Here is a 22,071-nt window from a genome sequence, read left to right as displayed (position 1 = left end):
TGAAACTACTGGGCCAAGTTTATTATAGATAGAGATAATTGTAAGCAGCTAGAATATTCAGTAAATTAAGATGTACAAACACATCACCATCACCAAAACACAATTTTGTCATGAATCAATCTGCGTCCTTTGTTTAATATTCACATAGACCAAGGTGAGCGACACAGGCTCTTTAGAGCCTCTAGTTTTTATTCAAATAACTATCATCAACATGTTTTCATAAAATTATCTTCTTTCAATCTTGGAGGATTTAAATTTTGTTTGAGGGGGGATGGGGTAGAGAATGGTACATAATTATGATCTTTGATTTCACCTAAATGCATATATAGCTGTGATTTTCAAACAAATAATTTGGTTGTGAAAGAAATGACAGAAAGAAATTGAGATCATTATTCCACATTACAATTCTTTTTCTGTGGCTACAGGGGGCTAATGTTCATCATCATGAAACAAAAAATGATTCAAGTTTGATTATTTAAAAAGTGGGTCATTATCCCAAATAAACAACCTAAGAAGGGCCTTCACTAGTTTTAAATCAAGGTAGGAGCTTTTATCAGAGCAATGATTGAGGTTATGGATTGGAAGTAAATAGAAATCTATGAAATTTAAACACAAGGTTTATAACCACAAAAGGAAGGTTGGCATTGATTTTGGGAACAATCCAACAGTTTAGGAATGAAGAAGAAGAAAAAATGGGCCCAAATAAGCATTTTTTTTCTAGTTTCCAGAAAAAAACTTGCATTGAGGAATGGTGTATCGATCTTGCAGAAATTAAACCAAAAGTTTCCATACTACAAAAGGGCCGGTAAGGATTGGCTTTAGAGGGGGAGGGAGTTATGGCTCAATCCAATTTGGAAAATAAGGGTTTCCTGGTTAATCAGTGTAAGGGAGGTAATCCAAAAAATAAACTACAATGTTGGATTACCTCCCTTTTCAATTATTTATTTTAAACTCCATGATGTATTTAAATGGGTAATTATTGTTGCTACTCCAATGGAAATTTGAATTGAGATTATGACATCATGAGAGACAATTTTACGGGGGAGAAAAAAGAGAGGGGGCAACTTTTTCCCATTCAAATTCCAGAAACTAAACAAAATTTCTTTACAAAAAAAGGGGGGATTATTTTTGTTTTGATAGGGGTGGGGCGTCCAATATGCAACAGCATAATGTATTGCTCAAAAGCAAAAAAAAGGGGTTTATTTTTATTTAATTCTTTATATTTATTTTGAGTGTCAGAAACCTATTATGTGTCAAATATTTATTGTGTCCATTTTTACCCCAACTGTCCAGGGTTGGACCTCTGCAGTTGTATCATCCTGCGCTAGGCGAAACACTTTATTCCCATTATTCTCGATTCCATAAACGTATCACAGAGGCAAATTTAGGGGAGGGCCAAACTTTTGATGAAAAAAATTGGTTGATTTTAAAATGCAGCCAATACCCATCCCCCTATTTAAAAAAATTCTGGATCTACGACTGCATCACGACCCACAAAAATATAATAAAACTGTAATAAAACCTTTTAAAAGTCGGATAAATTTATTGATAAGAGACTAGGAATAATCGACGACAATTTCGGCGTTGAGCCTCTTGTTTTCTGGAAGCATCTATTTTGACACTTCACAACGTGCTTTTGTTTACATCGATAACCAAAAGCGTTCACAACAGGCTTTCTGATTGGACAATTGTTAATCACTGGTATCACAGTTGATTTCATTGGTTATTGAAACTGTCATGGACGATACCTGTTAGCAGACTTCGTGTTTATTCTTGTAGTTTTAGTTTCACAGTCAGTACTTCGTCAGCTTTTAATATTTTCACAAAACTGTTCTTTAAGAAGACAGAAGCCAATATGCCGTTATTAATCAGAGATTACACCTGGGAAGAAACAGAGAAAATGATGTTTATCACCGTTCCATTGAAAGGTGTCCGAGCCAACAAAGTTGATTTGTTGTCTTCAGAGGAATTTATTAAGGTTAGGTTTGATTTGAATTAACATATATATAAATAATAATGTAATAAAAAGTAAATGTTGAAAGCAGGTGTGATCAGTTATCCCTTTGGTGATGTGAGTCCGGGTTCATTAGTTATTTAACACAGCATACTTGTTTTTTTGCATATCTGAAGAAGAAGAAAAACCCACCTCTGTCATTAATCAATGTGTGGTTTACTATCCACACCCTATATTCCCTTTTTTACACAATGTAACAAGGTAGTAGGTACCCAACCTGCATTTTTTAAGAAATTGTTCTAGGTCCGACTGTCAAGACCTGCCATTACTGTTCTCTTACATGGTTGCTAATCAACTGAAACTTAATGTAAATCTACTTTAAAATAAAAGATACATGTATAGATCTACAAAATGGTATATCACTACTTTTTAGAATCATTTGCAGCAAGCCTTCCAAATTCCCCCCCCCCCCCCCCCCCCCCCAACAGAATCCAAGTAGGTCAACACGTACATCATTCAGTAAATTATTTCATCTTCTCAGACCTGCCAACTATCCTGATTTTCGCGGTATCATCCCGATTTTTACCCCTCAACCCGAATCCCGATATAGGGATCGTAAAATTAGTCAAAATCCCGATTTTCAACAAATATACCCTAATATTGTTTACCGATTTTGAAGTTTTTCTGATCAATTTTAAAAACTCAATCATTTTACCTGGGGACATCTTATGACAAGTTAATGACCCTGCGCTAATCAACAGTCACAACAGGTGTCATAATTAGTGGTTTTGTGTAATCAGATTACCTAATGGGTCGTAATAGTCCTCAAAATTAATTTGTATACACAAATTTGGTCAAACAGCCTTTCAATTTTAATCAATTTATCATACAAGCACAATTTGCAACATTTGCCGTAGTTCCACAGCAAAATAATAATTAATTGAAAGATGAGATCTGTGATGAACTCTCAAGAAAACATCGTTTATCTTGAAATCTGTTTTATTTTTGAAACCAGACATCGTGTGTCTGTTGATTTGAAATTGACGCCATTTTGTATACACTTCTACTGTTTTACTGTATAAGCCTCCGCCGATAAGAGCACCTCTGAATACAAAGAAAGATAACTCAAATTTTATCCATTTTCTCATTGATACTGATAAGACTATGAGTAAGCCTGACTAAATCAAAATCTGTCTTCTCTCTTCTTACATTAGGACATGTAGTTTTAGGTGTTTTGAGTCAAGGTTCATAGATGAGAAGGTCTTTGGAGGGGGGAAAGGGGAGGGTCTCTACTTTGAATCCTTTATTTTTAATGCCATTTTCTCAGTTATTTTGTCAATTTTATAATTTAATAGTACAAGAATCATGCAAATAAAAGAAATCAAGGCCTACAAGCTCATCATTAGTATACAAAAAGAAAAAAGAAGAGAACTTAGACTATTTTAGGAGTAAAAAACAATGATCACAAAAAAGTCGCTAAATTTGTAACCCTTAAAATTCTTTGCGCGGGAAATCCCCCATGGAGATTTTCAAAAGTTGGCAGGTCTGTCTTCTCAAAGAAAAATGTCACAGGAAACATGTACAGGATCACTAAATTTAGTTAGATTATAACTACTGAGTAGCTTTCAAATATTTAAGGTTAAGAGAGAAGGATAATATGAGAATGAGAAGATGTGGTATGAGTGACAACTCTTCACAAGAGACTAACTGGCACAGAAATTAACATATAGGTCGCTGTCTGGCCTTATTATATATAGGAAGATGTGGTGTGAGTGCCAATGAGGCAACTCTGCATCCAAACGACAATTTAAAAAAAACCCATTATAGGACAATGTACAGCCTTCAACATGGAGCCTCGGCTCACACCGAACAAACTATAAAGGGCCCCAAAATTACTAGTGTAAAACAGTTCAAACGAGAAAACCAACAGTTCAATCTATATAAAAAAAAAAAAAAAAAAAAAAGAGAAACACGTATGAATTACATTTTTTTGTACATAAACAAATAACAACTTCTGTACATCAGATTCCTGACTTAGGACAGATGCAAACATTTGCAGAGGGATTAAAGGTTTTAATGGATCCAAACCTTCTCCCTTTTTCTGAAACAACAGCATAACATCACAACATAGAAAAACACACAGTAAAATATCAATTGGCAGGCTTAACTCAATCAAAAAATGTAAACTAATACACTATGAACGAACCATACTGCAAAGTCAGCTATAAAATACCCTGAAATGAAATGATAAGTTCTTACATGTACATGTACCCTACTTCTGGAAGGTGCTGTCGAAGTAAAAGGCACAGGTTAAGCTATCATGACTCATAATGAATCATTCTCAAGTTTTACATTTTGACTGATTTAAGCAATTTAGTAAACATAAGATATTTAACATGTTTAAAAACATTTTACATAAAGATTAAAGAAACATATAATTTTGATTATTTTAGGTCAGTTTTCCACCATATTTATTTGAGTGTTTATTACATGCACCAGTGGATGACCAAACAAGTACAGCTCAAATAGGAAATGGGGCTGTTGTGTTTAAACTGAAGAAACAAGAACCTGGAATGTGGTACCAGCTCTCAAAAGATGAAATTGGTAAATATATATGTAATAGTATGAGTGTACCCTGAAAATTGTAAATTTACATGTAATAGTATGTGTGTACAAGATGGTGAAAATGCTGATTCTGTAACAGTGTTCATAAATTGCTAAAAAGGATCTGACTACATTTTGATTTCTTTCTGTTCTAAACCCTTTTTTTGCCCTCTTGTAGTATTATAAGGGAAAGATGGGTATATGTATCTTAAAAAGTCTGGAGACTGGCATTTTAACATAATGTCAGATGTGTGAATATAAAGTTATATCCAGATAAAGTACTTGTTAAGAAACAGTCCAGTGTTTACCCCTTGTATTGAGGTCATGCATGTTTCCTGCTTTTAGAAATTGCAGCTTGAATTTTCAAAGATCAGCTTTCTAAAGCAAAATATCTGTCGCACATTTTGGAAAAAGTCTTCAGCTTCAGCTGTTTTATTTATTAGGTTTTCAATGAAAATCCATTATACTATCTTTTTATGATTGCAAAGAAAGTCATCTAGCTTAAGTTAAGCTTGCATATTTTGGTGTCTAAATTTGTCAGATTAAGAGGATTCAAAGTTGTAAGTCCTGCATCAAATGGCACAACTCCATTATAAGAATAGCACAAAACTGAAAAATCAATTTACAATGAAAAAATTGTATTCATGGTAATGTAATCAAGCCTGTAATACATGTGTTTGAGTGTATGTTGTTTTTTTACTGTTTGTCACATTTATTATTCTTTTAAGGTTTATTTAGAGTATGTTAATGTTTTGTGCTGTTACAATACTGTCCCAAGTTTGAGGGAGGGTTTGACTTCATTTACTGATAACTAGTTAAACTCCACCACATTTTATATGGTTGCCCTGGAGCTTGTATTCAGCGGTTGATGTTTATTGCTGTGTTACACATTTGTTTTTCATTCATTTACTATTCTGACTAATAAAATTGCTGAAAATCCTTTTCATCTTAAAAAGCTTGTATGATATATTTCACATTTTAATTTCAGTTGACAAACAACTTATTAAACAGAAGAAAGAAGAAGCCATTCAAAAGAATCAGGAGAGGGCAGAACAGAATAGAAAAGATAAGGCAGAGAAAAAGAGGGCATCAGAAAAATATACAGTTAATGAAATGATGAAGGTAGAGATAATTATCTATGTACTTCTGTAGTGTGTATATATACCTCCCTGGTGTGAACTTAAAATATTCTATACGTTAAGTTGGTACAAAACACATTGAATTAAATAAATTAGGCCTCATTTTCACAAAATTTTGACAAATGTTTACTATGAACCTTATATAAAAGTTCAAAAAACTTGAACCACACACTTTGTTGGAAAAAATTACTTGGATATTTAGAAGTTTTCAAATAAAAATTTTGATCATTGATAAGCTTAATATTTCCTTAACAATAAAACATGATTTAAACGTTATCTCCCTGTAGTGTTATGTACCAGTTAAATGTAAAATATAATTTATAATAATAGATTTAGGCTATATGTAAGGAACAGTCTTGTCACAAGGAAGGAATACTGCTGGTAAAATTTGACCAATTTACATTTAAAATAAATTGTCTTCCACAAAAAATTCTTAAACATTTCTTTCTCATTTGCCTTGACAGTTGAGTCAACTCATTTGACCAATTAATGTGAATTCATGAAACCCAGTCTAATATATGTTATGTTTGAATAGTTTCAACAGCTTTGAAATTTTGTCACTGTAGTTACAGTTGCTAATTTTATTTCAATGACTAAACAAATCTCCTAGACATGTCATTTCAACTCTCACTTTATTAATTAAGGAATGTATCTCCCTCGTGCAAAGCTCTCATTCCTTTCAAGAATTTGGCTATATTTTTTGGACCTTTTGGATTATAGCTCTTCATCTTTTATATAAGCTTTGGATTTCAAATATTTTGGCCACGAGCATCACTGAAGAGACATATATTGTCGAAATGCGCATCTGGTGCAAGAAAATTGGTACCGTTAATTTAATTACTACCACTGGGTCGATGCCTCTGCTGGTGGACTATTAGTCCCCGAGGGTATCACCAGCCCAGTAGCCAGTACTTCGGTACTGGCATGAAATACGGATTTTTTGTGTTATTTAAAATTTGCTGTTACAAAGTATTAGAAATTATTATAAATTAAGGAATGTATCTCCCTCGTGCAAAGCTCTCATTCCTTTAAGAATTTGGCTATATTTTTTGGACCTTTTGGATTATAGCTCTTCATCTTTTATATAAGCTTTGGATTTCAAATATTTTGGCCACGAGCATCACTGAAGAGACATATATTGTCGAAATGCGCATCTGGTGCAAGAAAATTGGTACCGTTAATTTAATTATTCATATTACCAGTAATAATGATGTATTTAGGTAGTGGCAAAATTGAATTACAATTTAAACTTATGTGTGTGAATGCCAATACATGTAGTTATAATGATAGGGATATAATAGATGTATTTAATACCACCGTTGATTATCCCCTGTTAGTCTTTGTTAAATTTGCATGTTACTGCAGTGAAATGTTACCAAATGTAGGATCAATTTCCTACAACTGTCAATTTCAAGGGAATATGTTTCTACACTTTTTCTTATGCAACCTGATGTAACTTTCTATGATTTGGTAGTATTATATAATTGCCATATGCTGTTTTGAATACACCATAAACAATCCATATACACTGATAGACTATATTTTATTTGTAGATTGAAGACGAAGATAGGATGAGAATAAGCAATATAAAAGAATCTGAGAGGCAGAAAGCCACAGAGGATTTAGAGAGATGGAAAGAAGAACAAAGAGAAATGGCTCAGGAGGTTTGTAATTTTAGAACTTGGTTTTGATTTTGTTCAAACTAAAATACCCAAGTGAAAAGAGCTTCAAATATTATTTAAAAAAAAACCTAACAATAATGAAATGGTACAATTATGTCTTTAAATTTTTACAATTTAAACTGATAATTGGTATTAAAATTTCCCCCTGTCATCACTAGTTTATCAAACTAATAAAATCCTTTGCGTTCTGAATGTGTAAATCTGAGGTAAAAAGTTTGATCCCGTTTATTTGGCACTTTTTTCTTGACCATACTAAAATTATTTATTCACCATGATTATATTTTTCTCAAAATAAGAAAGTGGAAACAGACAGTGTTGACCTTGAATTTAAAGAGATGATCAGCTTTTGATGCTTTTATTAATTTTTTTGTGGTAAAAATCTCATATTAAAGAAATTAAAGTTCTTTTAAATTAATAGAACTTTGATATATTTCTGTATGACTTGATTAGGAAAAACAAAGAATATTGGAGGAGAAAATGGCAGAGGAAGCAAAGAAGAGAGAAGAAGAAAGAAAACAGAGAAAAAAGAAAGGTATTTTAATAATAGAATACTGAGCTTTTCACATGATAGTCACTAATTTCTGATTTGCATTATACAGCTGTGCTTAAATTTGACAATTGAATTAGAAAACTAAAACAGTAAATTAGTATGTTTTGATTTTCACTATGAAAAAAAAAACAGAAATAGTTTCAGTTCGTTAAACACTTTGCTTAAACTATAGACCATATTCAAAGTTAAATCCTAGGAATTTTGTCTAGCTTGTATTACAACTTTTCTGGATTTTATATACTAATTACATTTAGATTGGTATTCTGACTTGGTAGAAAATAACCACATTAAGTGTTGTACATGTAAAACTTGCTTTAAAATCTCTGGTGAAAGGTTGATTCAAGTTTAAACGGCCTAGCCAAGATCAGATGTGCATTTCATATTGGGTCTATGTTATAGGCTTGTAAAGACAAGAAGATAAACTTTACATAAGTAATACATCTTTGAACTGAAGAACAGAATGTAGGGTGTCACAATGAATATCAAATATCATGTATAGGTGTTACTGTTTTGAAAAAAAACACTAAAATACGCGCTGAAAATGGGCAAAATTTCACGTTATGTTGTTTCATTTAAAATTTCGCTGTTTTTATCAATTGATAGTTGATAAGTGAACTTAATTTAAACTACATTATTGGTTCACTGTTATAGACAATTTATTCATCTTTCTTTTACTGGTTGTGGCAACAAAAAATCTTCAGTGGTTACAAAGTTATGATAAAAAGTTGAATACTATGTGTTTGTTATGAAATTTTGTACTTTTGTTTTTAGCTAGCTCAGTGTAGTGATCAAACAGAAAAATGAATCAAATTTATGCTATTATGTGTTTTGTTTTCCCTTCTAGTATATAAATTATCAAAAACTACCTTATTTATCAAAATTGCAGTACCCTTGCTGGAGATATAAATGCCATCAAAGTTGGATATACAAATAAAGGGAAAAAATGTCTTGTCGTAGACATGCATTCCCTAGTAAACTGGAAACATAATTACATTAATGTTGCATTGCTAAGTTCCTGTTCTTTTGTAGATATGAAAACACTACTACCATTTTTTTCTACCATCTATTAATAGAGGAAAAATTTCAAAAATATGTCATAATGTCTTGTCCGTAGACATGTCTTTTTATCAATATTGCTTGGCTTTATGAGTCTAAATTAGGCCTATGTGTTGTTTAAACTTAGAAATATCTTATTTTTAATAAATAAATGGTAATCTAAGTGTTCTCATTTTTTGTAAAACTACTGTACAGCACCTGAGTGGATTTTAAAAAGTGGCAGATTATCAGTCATAAAAAGCATACCTTATTTTACTTCAATATTGTTTATTCCAGTTGCTGCATACCTTAAAAGATTAACTAAATCAATTGAAGAAAAAGTATTTCTCTCTCTCTAACTTGATCTTTTGATTTTAAGTATTAACAGCAGATGAGGATGTGTCTAATGACAAGACACTTGTACATAACAAGTATAAAATTAAATTATTTGTCTGCTATGGAACTTAAACCTTATTTATAGGTGATGAAAGTTATCCATTCAAATTAAAACTCAGTATTTTCAACATAAATATAGTCACAATTAATTCAAACAAATTTGTTTTTAACTGAAATTGTTTTGTCCGTAGACATTACCACAATATATTTGTATCCAATTACCTCGAGTTCAGCCTAATTGGATAGGTAAAATGTATGTTATTTTTTCAAGAGAACACATTCAACTATGTCAAAATTAAGTTTTAATAATAGTTTGATTGTTTTAAACAGTCAGATGAATGGATTTCAGTTAAAAATATGTGTCTTCATTTTGGCTTAATCAATAAATTATTGAGATATATAAAGAATTATGGGTACATTTTTATATTTTCCAAAATTTAAAAAACACAGCTTTAAATTAAATTGGTCACTTTTAATCTTAACTTTAACAATTATCTTTGAAAGCATTTAATTGAATATCAATAAAATGTCTTGTCAGTAGACATTATCAAAATGTAATTGTTTTCATTTTCTTCGAAGTTGAGCATCATTTGATAGATAAACCTGATAAAATGTATGTTGTTTTTTAAAGGCAGTGCTTTAAGGCCTGACTTTCAAGTCATGAGGTTCATCTTTCCTTACGCAAATCTTTGCTGGGGGTCATTTTGCAAGAAATAGATCCGGAAATGTTTAAATTTCTCCTCTACTTTTTGTGGTATGTATTGGTTTTTGTTCCTTTCATTTACATTGGGAAATAAAGAAACGATCAGTGTGTATTGTTCGTTTTAAAAATCTGTTTATTAATGTGTCTTTTGCATTATAAGCAGTCAATCTGATTACAAACTATCATTATTCGAATTCCGTGTGGAAAGAGGTCCGTTCAATTTCGAGTACTATTTGCGATCTAAAGATATTTTAAAATCATTCACTCGTTGATATAACATGATATTATAATTAAAAGTCGACTGACCGTGAATTATATTGCATTATATACAATTTAAAGTATTTCTGTACGTGAAGCCGTATGACGTTATAGTTATTTCGGTCTCAGTTATGTAAAATATGAAATTATCGTTCCTGAATAGGGTTCCACTAATTAAAGACAAGAAGCGTCAAAAAGTGATAAGAAGCGACAATAAAATTAAAATAGCGATAAGAAGCGACAATATAATTAATTTAGCGAGAAGAAGCGTCAAGAAGACTATATAGCGACTATACATAGATAAAAAAAATGTCATTGCAACAACTTATTCCCCATAGATATTAAAAAAAACATGCATTATTTTTTATTATAGGGGCGGTTTATAAAACATTTTTTATATTACTGTACATTGATAGATAAAAACAGAGACATATAATACATATATTAATATAACATATTATATGTCTCTGATAAAAATATGTTTTTATTAAGAAGAAAGGGATTAGTTTTTATTAGATATAAAAAAATATATATTTTATGCACACGCTAAAAATTGGCCATCAAAACAAAAAAAAATCAATTTCCTTTTAATGAATTTATTGAATCAAAACCATGCAATATCATTTCCTTTCTAACAGTGAAATTCTTCTTTTTCATAGGGACATATTTGATAGGTGTAGCTTCACCCTATCACATCAAATGAGAATAGCCTCGTGAGCGAATTACGATTCGCTTGTCCCTTGTTAGTTATTGTCGCTTCGTCACTAAATTAAACTTCTTGTCGCTGTTTGTCTCTAAAATTCTTCTTGTCTCTTATTAGTGAGACCAGTCAGTTCCGTCCTTAACTTCCGTTTTTGCACTGCAAAACAATCACACAATTAACGATGCCTAGTCCTTGTTGGTGTGTACCTGAGTGTCATTTAAGAGGAGGACTTGCATTTCTAAATGACTTAATAAGAAGGAAAAGTTAGATCAACGCCATGGCTCAAACGTAGATTGTCATGTGCGATGCAATCGTAGAACCCATATCAATCAGCTGTTGTTTGCAAGGCACATTTTACTGAAAACGACTACGTTCAGGAAACTATTCATGGTAAAACTTTATTTTCTTTAAGAAATATATACTGTTATTTATATAATCGCCATGCAAGTAAACCAAAGTCTGTTTGCAACCGCAATTATCGTTTTAGAATAAAAAGGGGGGTGAATTCAAGATGTCATAACTTTTGGGATTACGATTCAATATCATCTGTTTGACATTTTTTGGTTAATACTACAATTGTATGGTTTTTCTACAAGAGATATATTATACTGATAATTATTTTAGCAGTAATTATGTAAATTTCGGTTGTAATGGCAAGAATTCATGAGCTATGCCTCGGGCTTTCTTGAAAAATATCAATGACAATGTAAACAGGAACAAAACATTGACATGAATGATGCTCTCCACCTATGTTATAGTTATTTAGGTATGTGTGTTGCACAAGTCTTTCACAAGTTTCAAAAAAGCTAATGTTATAAAACTTTTTTCAGGGCACATACCCACTTTATAGAGACTTGTCTACTGTCATGCATTCCCATCCTATTTTCATGCACCATTTGTAAGCAAGAGACTGAATGGTTTACAAAATTAAAAATCAGGACGGTGTCCCGTTAAACCAAAAGAACTAAACTGGATGAATATTTTAGGAGAAATCTAGAGGAAAGTTTTGATTTGTGAAATTGGTTTTCCTGAACAGATGTACATTCATCCTGCAGGAAAGATTTATAACTGTCCACCACCAACTGACGAGCTAATGTTGAGCTTCACAGATGGAATTACTCAAACATCATAAATGCCTATGTTTTCAGCACAGATTTCACAAATCATGACACAGCTGTGCATTTTTATGCCCCACCTACGATAGTAGGGGGGCATTATGTTTTCTGGTCTGTGCGTCCGTTCGTCTGTTCGTCCGTTCGTCCATCCGTCTGTCCCTCTTCAGGTTAAAGTTTTTGGTCAAGGTAGTTTTTGATGAAGTTGAAGTCCAATCGACTTCAAACTTGGTACACATGTTCCCTATGATATGATCTTTTTAATTTTAATGCCAAATTAGAGTTTTTACCCCAATGTCACGGTCCACTGAACATGGAAAATGATAGTGCGAGTGGGGCATTCGTGTACTGGGGACACATTCTTGTTTATACCTGATAAGAGTCGAAAACTAAATATTATTTTTATATAAATAAACATATATTGTGTCATTTTAGAACTTATATTTTTCCAAAGGATGCATGAATGAAAGTAGTGAAATTCATTTTGCTTTGATATATAGATTTGAATTACAATTGTTCATGTTAATATTGTAATGCATATAAAAATAAGGAGATGTGGCACAATGTAAATATATGATATTCTGTGAGTTTATCAAACTAAAGGGGATTAGAAATGGGTATAAGCAGTTACAGGACTGTACTACTGTACAATCTCCAACAATGAGAAAAACTCATACTGTAAAGAGAATTTCATATTTACAAGTAAGTTTTGTTTTTGCATTGAATAATTTTCTTCTATTGTCTTAAAAGCAAATATGGGAAGTGGTTAAAATGCTAATGAGACAGCTTTTATGGCCACCAGATGTCATTGTTACCTTGATTAAAAACTCCTTTATAGCTCACCTGACCTGACTCATCACTTGGTTTCGTCGTCCATAAACTTTTACAAAAAATCTTCTCTGAAACTACTGTGCCAAATTTAACCAAACTTAGCCAAAATCATCATTGCGGTATCTAATTTAAAAAATGTGTGGTTAGACCCGGTCAACCAACCGTGATGGCCACTATGGCCAAAAATAGAACATACAGGTAAAATGTAGATTTTGGCTTATAACTCTGAAACCAAAGCATATAGAGCAAATCTGACATAGGGTGAAATTGTCTCTTCAGTGAAGATCTATCTGCCCAGGAATTTTCAGACAAATCTGACAACCCGTTGATGGATTGCTGCCCCCAAATTAGTAATTTGAAGGAAATTTTGCAGAGTTTGGTTATTATCTTAAATATTATTATAGATAGAGATAAACTGTAAACAGCAATAATGTTCTGCAAAGTAAGATCTACAAATAAGTCAATATGACCAAAATTTTAAGTTGACCCCTTAAAGAGTTTTTGCCCTTTATGGTCAATTTTTAACAATTTTCATAAATTTTTGTATTTTTTGTTAATTTTTAAAAAATATTTTCAACTGTAAATACTGGGCCATGTTTATTATAGATAGAGATAATTGTAGCACCAAGAATGTTCAGTAAAGAAAGATCTACAAACACATCCCCATCATCAAAAACACAATTTTGTCATTTTATATGTGTCCGTTGTTTAATATGCACATAGACCGTCCAAGGTGAGCGACACAGGCTCTTGAGAGTCTCTAGGTCATTAATACAGGTAGATAACTTTATCATGTTTATACTGAAAAATAATTTTGCTTGGAGGGAGAATTTTAAAAAAGTTCTGTCTTCAAAAGAGTTGACATGTTACTATGTACATGTACATTAACCATTATGTTACTTGATGTTCTAGCAATACACACAGAACGGAGACTAGTCAATCTTTGTGAATTATTTTTCATAGGATAGGAGTAATTGAATATGTGTATATAATCAATAATTAAAAATAGTTTTATTTACATTAAAAAGGAAAAGTTCTTATGTCTTAAAAATGCATTTCATGGCGAGGTACAGAAAATATACTGTAAACAGTAGACTATAGATATAGGTGAACTAGGTAAAAGAGAACTCTAAATCTTAAATACTACAAACCACCTCTGTTCTATGGAAGATAATGATATAACTGGACTAGAAATACACACAACCTGTAATTAACTGCCTTTACAGCGCTTTCGCGCTTTGATTTCTCAAGAGAACACTTTCAGCTATATCAAAATTAGGTTGAAATAATACATTTCATTAAATATGAATACAATGTCTTGTCCGTAGACAAAACATATAATATATATTGTATTGCTACATTTTATTGTTTATTGTAGATAGATAGATACTTTATTCTCTAAAAACTAGATATAAGAATATGCATCAAGTTATTTTAATGTTCTATTTTTTGGAAGTTTTGTTATTTATAGATAAGTTTAGATACAGTTTTATCAGATAAGATTAATAATCAAAGAAAGCTACTGTTTGAAATAACTGTGAGTTAAACATGTTCTTGTCAATTTTTTTTCAATTAAAATAGTTGATATTCAATAATTCTAAACATATTTTGTTGTCTTTGTCATTGACCAAAAATCTGACACTGGTGACCATGTCTTGTAGAAAATTATACAGTTTTTAAACACCATTTATTTAATAAAATTATTAAATATCTCTTCCAAAAACTGCATGTAATTATATAAATGCTTCCAGTGTTAGCCTAACAATGGCAATTTTTCATAATTTAAACCATTTTTTAACCAAAATATCAGGAGAGTTTTTCCCTGAGGTGATACTCATTTTTGACTATATGTGAAACACAAAAAGCACATCTGATTGTGGCTAGGCCGAAAGACATTTTAGTTATTTGGAAAATGTCCTTTCAAATGAAACACTGAATTGCTCTCACAATCAAACACATAAAAAGAATATATCAAATATCAAATTTCAGACTGCTAGTTTTACAAATGGGGTATTTTTAGTAGGAAAAAAGTCGAATGAATTTAAAGAAAAAAATACTGATCTATATGTTATTTTTTAAGCTGAGTTAAACATACTTCTCAAAAATTGAAATGAGGAATTATTCCAATTTTTTTCAGGAAAGAATATATTTGAAGAGTCCGCTGAAGGTGCACCTAGGAGGGAGGTTGGTAAAATAGAAGTGAAGTTCACTAAAAGGATATTTCCTACAGCTGCCAGAGAATCACAGACTCCACAAGAAGAAGAGGTAAGAAGTAAAAGCAAATGTCAGAAGGGAGTAATCCAGATCAACTCTTTATATTTATGGTTTTATTTTTACCAATGTTTGAGTATAAAAAAGGAATTTATTTTAAGTTAAAAATTAACTTTGGAATTTACAGCTGATATTTTATAGAAATAAAGCAAGTTTAGACAATTTTTTTTTTTATCTTATACATGTTAAATCTGCATATCTATTTTCTGCAATGATCGTGTTCATAATTTGTTCTCATATATTTAAAATCTGTTTACAATGATAAATATTACAATAAAAGAGATGTGGTATGATTGCCAATGAAACAGATATCCACCATATTTCAACTGAAGTGGATTTAAGCAATTATAGGCAACCATTTGGCCTTCAACAATGAGTAAAACCAAAGAAATATAGTTGGCGTTAAAGGCTCAATATGTTTGTCTGATTTTTTTATTGCATTAATATTGTATAAATGAAAAATATTTATATTAACCTTGTATATTGTTTCTATTTGTAGTGGTTGCAGAAACAAGCTGATGCCAGGAAGGCATTAGAGGTAGAGGATTCAGATTTAACAGAAGAAGAAAAGAATCCATTATTCATGAGAGATAAGGCAAAGTATGTGTGTTTATACTAGGGTCAATTTATTTTCAGTCAAATTAGAACCTCAAATACACCTTATCGCTATTAGCCTACTCGGCCGGCCAACCCGGCCACTTGACCTTTTCACGCATACAACAATGACTTTTCCATTGTGGCCTCAGATATTTTGTTTTATGACGTCAAAATTTTACGGGAACCTGTGTGATATCCAGTAATGGCGGACAAATAGCGATAAGGTTTATTACCTCAGACCCTTGAACTCATGAAAATGCTGGAAATAACAATTTTTATGTTTTATTGTATATTTTTGTTAGTTCAAAAATACATTTTGTCAGAAAGTCATTTTAATTTTCAACTAGGAGTATCATTATATATTATTCAACATGGTGGATCAATCAGCAAATTCATCTGCATTTGAAACTAACGTTTTTCTTGAAAAAGAATTAGATATCAACAAAATTTCAAATGTTAAAAAATACCTATAACAATCATGTATTATAACTTCTTAAATATCAATTGGTCAGTATTATAAAGTAATTATATTGTGCTGGTTTATTATTTTGTAGTGAGTTTTTCAAAGCTGGTAATTTCCAAGCAGCAGTAAATGCCTATACTACAGCACTTAGATATAGTCCAAAGATGCCATCGTATCCTTTTCCTAATATCATAGTAACATGATAAATTATATTGTAACTTCAATATTGATGCTTTAGACTAAATAGGTTAGGCTTGTGGAAATAAATTATTTTGGTGATATAGTTAATGATCACAGAGCTCCAGATAAGCTGGGTATTTGTGTTATCACCCAATGAAAATAATTGAAAACCCAAGACAAGTGCCCATTGCTGCATTCTAGAATCCAATTCATGCAAAGGAACCCCAATAATTTGTCAAAACCATGAGCTCTTAACACTTGTAGTTGTTATTGTGTGCGTTATTTACCCTCATCTATTAATAGTCGTCGCATAAATCTTTTTTTGTAATATTGAAAATGGGAAATGTCGTTAAGATCTAAAAATAGTGTTTTATGCCACTGATCAGAGATCTCTAAAACAATACATGTACTGATTTATTCTTCTAAAGCTATGGTAAATGCATCACCATAATGAATTTCCAGACACACTACATTTAATTTGATAAGATTTTGTTTCATAATGAAGTCCCATGCATGTATTGTATACCTAAAAAGAGAGTTATAATTTCAAACAGCAGCTTGTTTTAACAAGATTTATAACTTTGGTTACACAGATTAAATGTTCCATGGCCATGTATAATCCTTAACATGTACTTAGATTATATTCAAATAGAGCTGCATGTCATTTGAAATTAAGAAACTTTTTCAAGACCATAGAAGATTGTTCAAAGGTATGTGTTCCTTGTTTCAGATCCATCAGATCCACATCTTGATTATAACCTCTATTTAGTGGATAGTATAGTGATATCCATGGTCAAGTGAAGCATGCTTTTATGAAAATACTTGTTCTTTTCTTTTGTCTCATCCTTAATAAGCAATTGACTAGGCTTACCATTTTTACTGCCAAAGGGTTTGTTTCCCACCAGGTTCTCTTGGATTCCTCCATCAAGAAAAAACTGTCCGACATGAAATAGCAAAGCTAGCTGATGGTGGTATTTAAAAAAATCAATCAATCATTCAATCTTCAACAAAAATGTGATTTGCTTGGCCTTGTTTATATTTCACTGTTTATACACCCAACAATAGTTGTGAATTTAAAAATCACAGTGCCTTTCCTGGGTCCCCAATATATTTGAACAAAAAAGCCATCTTGTGATATCTTTAGTATCTTGAAAGCTCTTTACAAAAGTCGCCATATCACCTATTGTTTTTCCTTTTTTTATTTCAATAAATTTTTTGGCGCAGTCCGTTTTGTACATGTTGTAATTATGAAATCTGGGTAAAATTTAGTTGATTTTTTTTTTATTATTTTACTGTTAATTTAAAATTATAGTACAGTGTTTATTAATGCAAATAATGTGACCTGATGAGTGTGGCAGTAATAAGCACTGGCATTCTTAAATTGATACAAATAACTGTATGAAAATTTTCAAAATCCCCCAGTTTTGTTCAATTTTTCAAAAATTGCATTAATAAATGTACACAATATTAATTTCTGAATTTACAGTATCTGATCATTACAAAAATTAGCTAAAAAAATATTTAGACCACCACACAAACTTCTAAATTGAGACTACTGAAATTTACACCAAATATCAAAATTATGTTAATTCTAAAAAAGTCAAATTTGTGGTGTATGGGAAACAACTCTTGACATTCTTCTTATTATAGAAAAAAGGAAAAACATCGGTTTTATTTCAAACCAAATGATTCTTTTCCACAGATCCACTTGAAGGTTACCTGTTGATTTATGTCCCATTGAATAAGTACTATAGCTATTGGTCTCTTTGTAATTTATTCACTGGAACCTTTTAATTTATTCTAAGAGAAAGGAGTAGGTCCGGTAAGGATCAATTTTGGCCTCAAATTTCAGTTTCATCTGACGAAAGATTTTGACCACTTTTTAAACACTTAAGTGTCTATTTTATATGTTTCGTTTAATATATGTGATAGTTTTTAACTTATTTCTTCATTAAAAACGATCCAATTCAAGCTCAAATATGAAAATTTACCAAATATGCGAAAAAAATGTCACTTTGCAGATGGTTTTTGTCAAAAACGAACGTGGCCGCATCCGTGTTCATCCTCAACCTTTATATATGTTATGTATTATCATCAAATACAACTTCCATTTCAATATTTTGGATGAACACGAATGCGGCCACTTTCGTTTTACAGGGAAACCGTTTAGAATTTAAGTAAAATGCTGGAATTGTTAAGATTTCAGTAATTTAGCATGACTTTATGGTGCTAGTACCAAATATATGTGCATTGTATTGTCAAAAACAACCCATACTTATGTAGCAGAACCATTTTACTATACAATAAATAACTAAAAGTTTACATTTTAACAATTTTGTAAAACTGCCATATTTTGGGGCCATAAAAGGGTCTTACCGGACCTACTCCTTTATCACTCATTGATTAATTTACTGCAGTAAAAAAAGATTATCTTATAAATAGAAAAAAATAAATGTGTACTTTTAATATATCAACAACTCTTCCACAACCATTGTGAAACATTTTTAATATTTTAATTTCAGAATCTTACTTACAAAATGCTGTTGTGCAACTAGTACAAAATATATTTTACTTCCAAATGCTTTTGAGATTTCACCAATAAAAAAAACCTTGCCATTTATGTACAATGTTAACATCAGTGCTGCTTAGGCTAAATCTACCTACTAATTTGTAATATACAATTCTTGTTATAATAGGCAATAGACCTGCTTCATCCACCAGTACCACAGAATGCTGCCAGTAGATTAAAAGCCATGGTTAGAAAGGGAACAGCTTTCTGTCAACTAGAGTTGTATGTAGAAGGTAAGTGGTAATTGATTTATAGGAGAAGTATTAAATTAAATTCAGAAATAATTGGGTGCATTTATTATTGTGAATTTGACATTTTAGACTAAAATGCAATTTTAATTTTAGAGCTCCTGAGAAAAATCCTGTTTTTAAAATACATCTAAAAATTTCATAATGTGAGGTTTAAATCATTGCAACCATAACCTTGTTGTATCATTAGCATTCTAAATTTACAGCAGGTTATTCTAATTTCTAGATCTTATAAAGGGAATTATAGGGACTATAAAAAAACCTCTAGATTTGTTTTAATTGGAAATGAAATTACCATAATTTAAAGAATTAAAGTACCGGTAATTTTTAGCTCCCCTGATCTGAAAGGTCAAGTGAGCTTTTCTCACCACTTGGCTTCTGATTTTGGCTTATATCTCTGAAACCAAAGCATTTAAAAAATCTGACATTAGGTAAAATTGTTTATCAGGTTGAGATCTATCTGCCCTAAAACTTTCAAACAAATCAGACAACCTTTTGTTGTGTTGCGGCCATCAATTTATTAATTTCAAGGAAAATTGGCTGTTTTTGGTTATTATCTTGAATATTATTATAGATGACCAAAATTGTCAAATGACCCCTTAAGGAGTTGATTGCCCTCTTTAGTCAATTTTTAACCAATTTTATATGAATGCAAAAATAATTTATTTTTTTGGTTGTTTATTGGTATCATATCGGCATTGGCGTTGTCAGCGCTGTCCAAAGATGGATTGTTTCCAGATAATAACTTTTGAATAAAAAAAGAAATCATTAATTTTAACACAATATTTATAACCACAGAAGGAAGCTGGGAATTGTGGGTTACGGTCCCAAAGGTTTAGGAATTATGGGCCCAAAGGGGCAAAAAACAGCATTTATCTAGTTTCAGGACAAAAAGTTGTGTATTAGTAATTTAATTGTTCTGATTTTGTACCACAATGTTTTTAAAATACCATAAGTAGAAGAAATTTTCAGACAAATCGGACAACCAATTGTTGGGTTGCTGGCCCCAAATTAGTAATTTTTACGGAAATTTTGCAGATTTTGGTTAAATTTTTACAAAATATTTTTTAATGAAATTACTGTGCCAAGTTCATTATAGATAGAGATAATTGTAAGCAACAAGAATGTTTCATAGAGTAAGATCTACAAACACATCACCATCACCAAAACACAATTTTGTCATGAATTTATCTGTGTCCATTGTTCAATATGCACATAGACCAAGGTGAGCGACACCGGCTCTTGAGAGCCTCTTGTTGTCTTTCCCAGACAAAGTCATTTGGGTGAAACACAAGCACTCTGTTACCTTAATCTGATTAAACAATAGTTTTTCATTGTTGTTATATATAGATACGCAAATACCTTGGGCCAAAAAAAATGGAACGAAGTTGACTTTAGTCAATTATAATCTGGTTATTATAATCAATGATTTCCTTACACTAAAAAAATGTTTTAGAAAAGACTTGTTATAGTTTTTAGGCAAAAAAATCATTTTGATTTATAGTACACTTAAAAGTGATAATATAAAGCATGTTTTGGTGTGTTTTATGGTGTTAGAATTGACCACTTTCTGGTCCAAACCCTTTGTTATTGACTGTTGTGCAATTATATCCAATCTATTAATTTAGAAATTCTTTTGTTTTAGTTCAAAAGCTTTTTAAAATCTATCGTTTATTTCTATTATGCAGTTGTAGTAAGTATGGATTTACAAGAAATACAAAAAAAATGTGATTTTAAAAGTTTGACAGCCAAATTATTGTATTGCTACTCCTGTACCTTTTTTCATAAAAATAAATCTGTCTGCAATTTTTAAAACTGATTATTTATATTTTCTATTACAGGTTTACAGGATTATGAATGTGCTCTGAAAATTGATCCAAACAATGAACAGTTAAAGGCTGATGCAGAGAAAATCAGGCAGATTATACAGAGTAGTACAGGGAGCTGAGGAATAAAGGCATGAGAATCAGCGAATGATACCAGAAATGTTCAGTTTAAGTGAAGGACCAACAACCAGATCTATATTAACAAAAGCAGGATGGCTTATACTGGTAATTGGAGCAGCTTTGAATTTTCAATTGCTGAAAGAATTGAGTTTACAAATATTATTACGATTAATTATCAGAGTGTATTCAAAGGAACCTGTACAAAAGATTTGCTATTGATGACATGAGAATGGATATATTATGTATAAAATTGTTTTTAAATGGATATTTTATAAGGAACAGAAATGTTATTCATTGCAGTTTTTGAAAGTAATTGAAACGATTCAAGTGACATCTAGGAATTCGGATTACATGATTTATTTTTGAATGGATTATGACATGTTGTATAGACAATGAAAGCTTACATTTCATGTGTATTTGTAAAGAAAATTTGAATTTAAGTCTGGTCACTAAAAACACCAGTTTGTAAGAGACTGAAGGCTGCTTTGTATCAATTTGTTTACAATTTGATTTATACAATAACTCCATTTAGCATTATTTATTCAAAAATTATATGACTGATTTGAAAACGTGAGTTTCTTTTGATGGTCATCAGTTTGTTTTATTCAGAGTTTATGAATTTATTGAACATATAAGTACCCAAAACAAAGCATTTTTATTCATATCTAAAAGGGATATGTTGATTGTTCATTCATTATAGTTAAATCTTACATTTTTGTCAATTGTTCAACAATATTTGTTGAAAAAATCATACCGTCCAAATATTTGTATTTGATATTTAACAGTTTTTCTATACTTTGAAATATTTGTTATGTTTAATATTGTTTTTA

The 22,071-nt window shown here is 31.1% G+C and overlaps 1 protein-coding gene and 1 long non-coding RNA gene across 2 annotated transcripts; both read left to right on the top strand.

The window, feature by feature from the left end:
* Positions 1 to 1,698: 1,698 nt before the first annotated feature.
* On the top strand, positions 1,699 to 22,011 carry LOC134716251 (dynein axonemal assembly factor 4-like). Its single transcript, XM_063579129.1, has 11 exons — positions 1,699 to 1,978; positions 4,408 to 4,558; positions 5,547 to 5,680; positions 7,251 to 7,361; positions 7,830 to 7,911; positions 15,105 to 15,232; positions 15,738 to 15,838; positions 16,390 to 16,470; positions 17,116 to 17,188; positions 19,175 to 19,280; positions 21,137 to 22,011. The coding sequence occupies exons 1-11, from the start codon at positions 1,856 to 1,858 to the stop codon at positions 21,241 to 21,243; spliced, it is 1,197 nt and encodes a 398-aa protein (XP_063435199.1). The 5' UTR covers positions 1,699 to 1,855; the 3' UTR covers positions 21,244 to 22,011.
* LOC134716252 (uncharacterized) lies at positions 10,797 to 13,134 on the top strand. Its single transcript, XR_010106853.1, has 2 exons — positions 10,797 to 11,414; positions 11,855 to 13,134. It is a non-coding gene; the product is annotated as an uncharacterized LOC134716252 (long non-coding RNA).
* Positions 22,012 to 22,071: the final 60 nt, after the last annotated feature.

This window comes from Mytilus trossulus, chromosome 4 (assembly GCF_036588685.1).
Source record: "Mytilus trossulus isolate FHL-02 chromosome 4, PNRI_Mtr1.1.1.hap1, whole genome shotgun sequence".
NCBI lineage: Eukaryota > Metazoa > Mollusca > Bivalvia > Mytilida > Mytilidae > Mytilus > Mytilus trossulus.
This window is presented reverse-complemented; position numbering and strand designations above follow the sequence as displayed.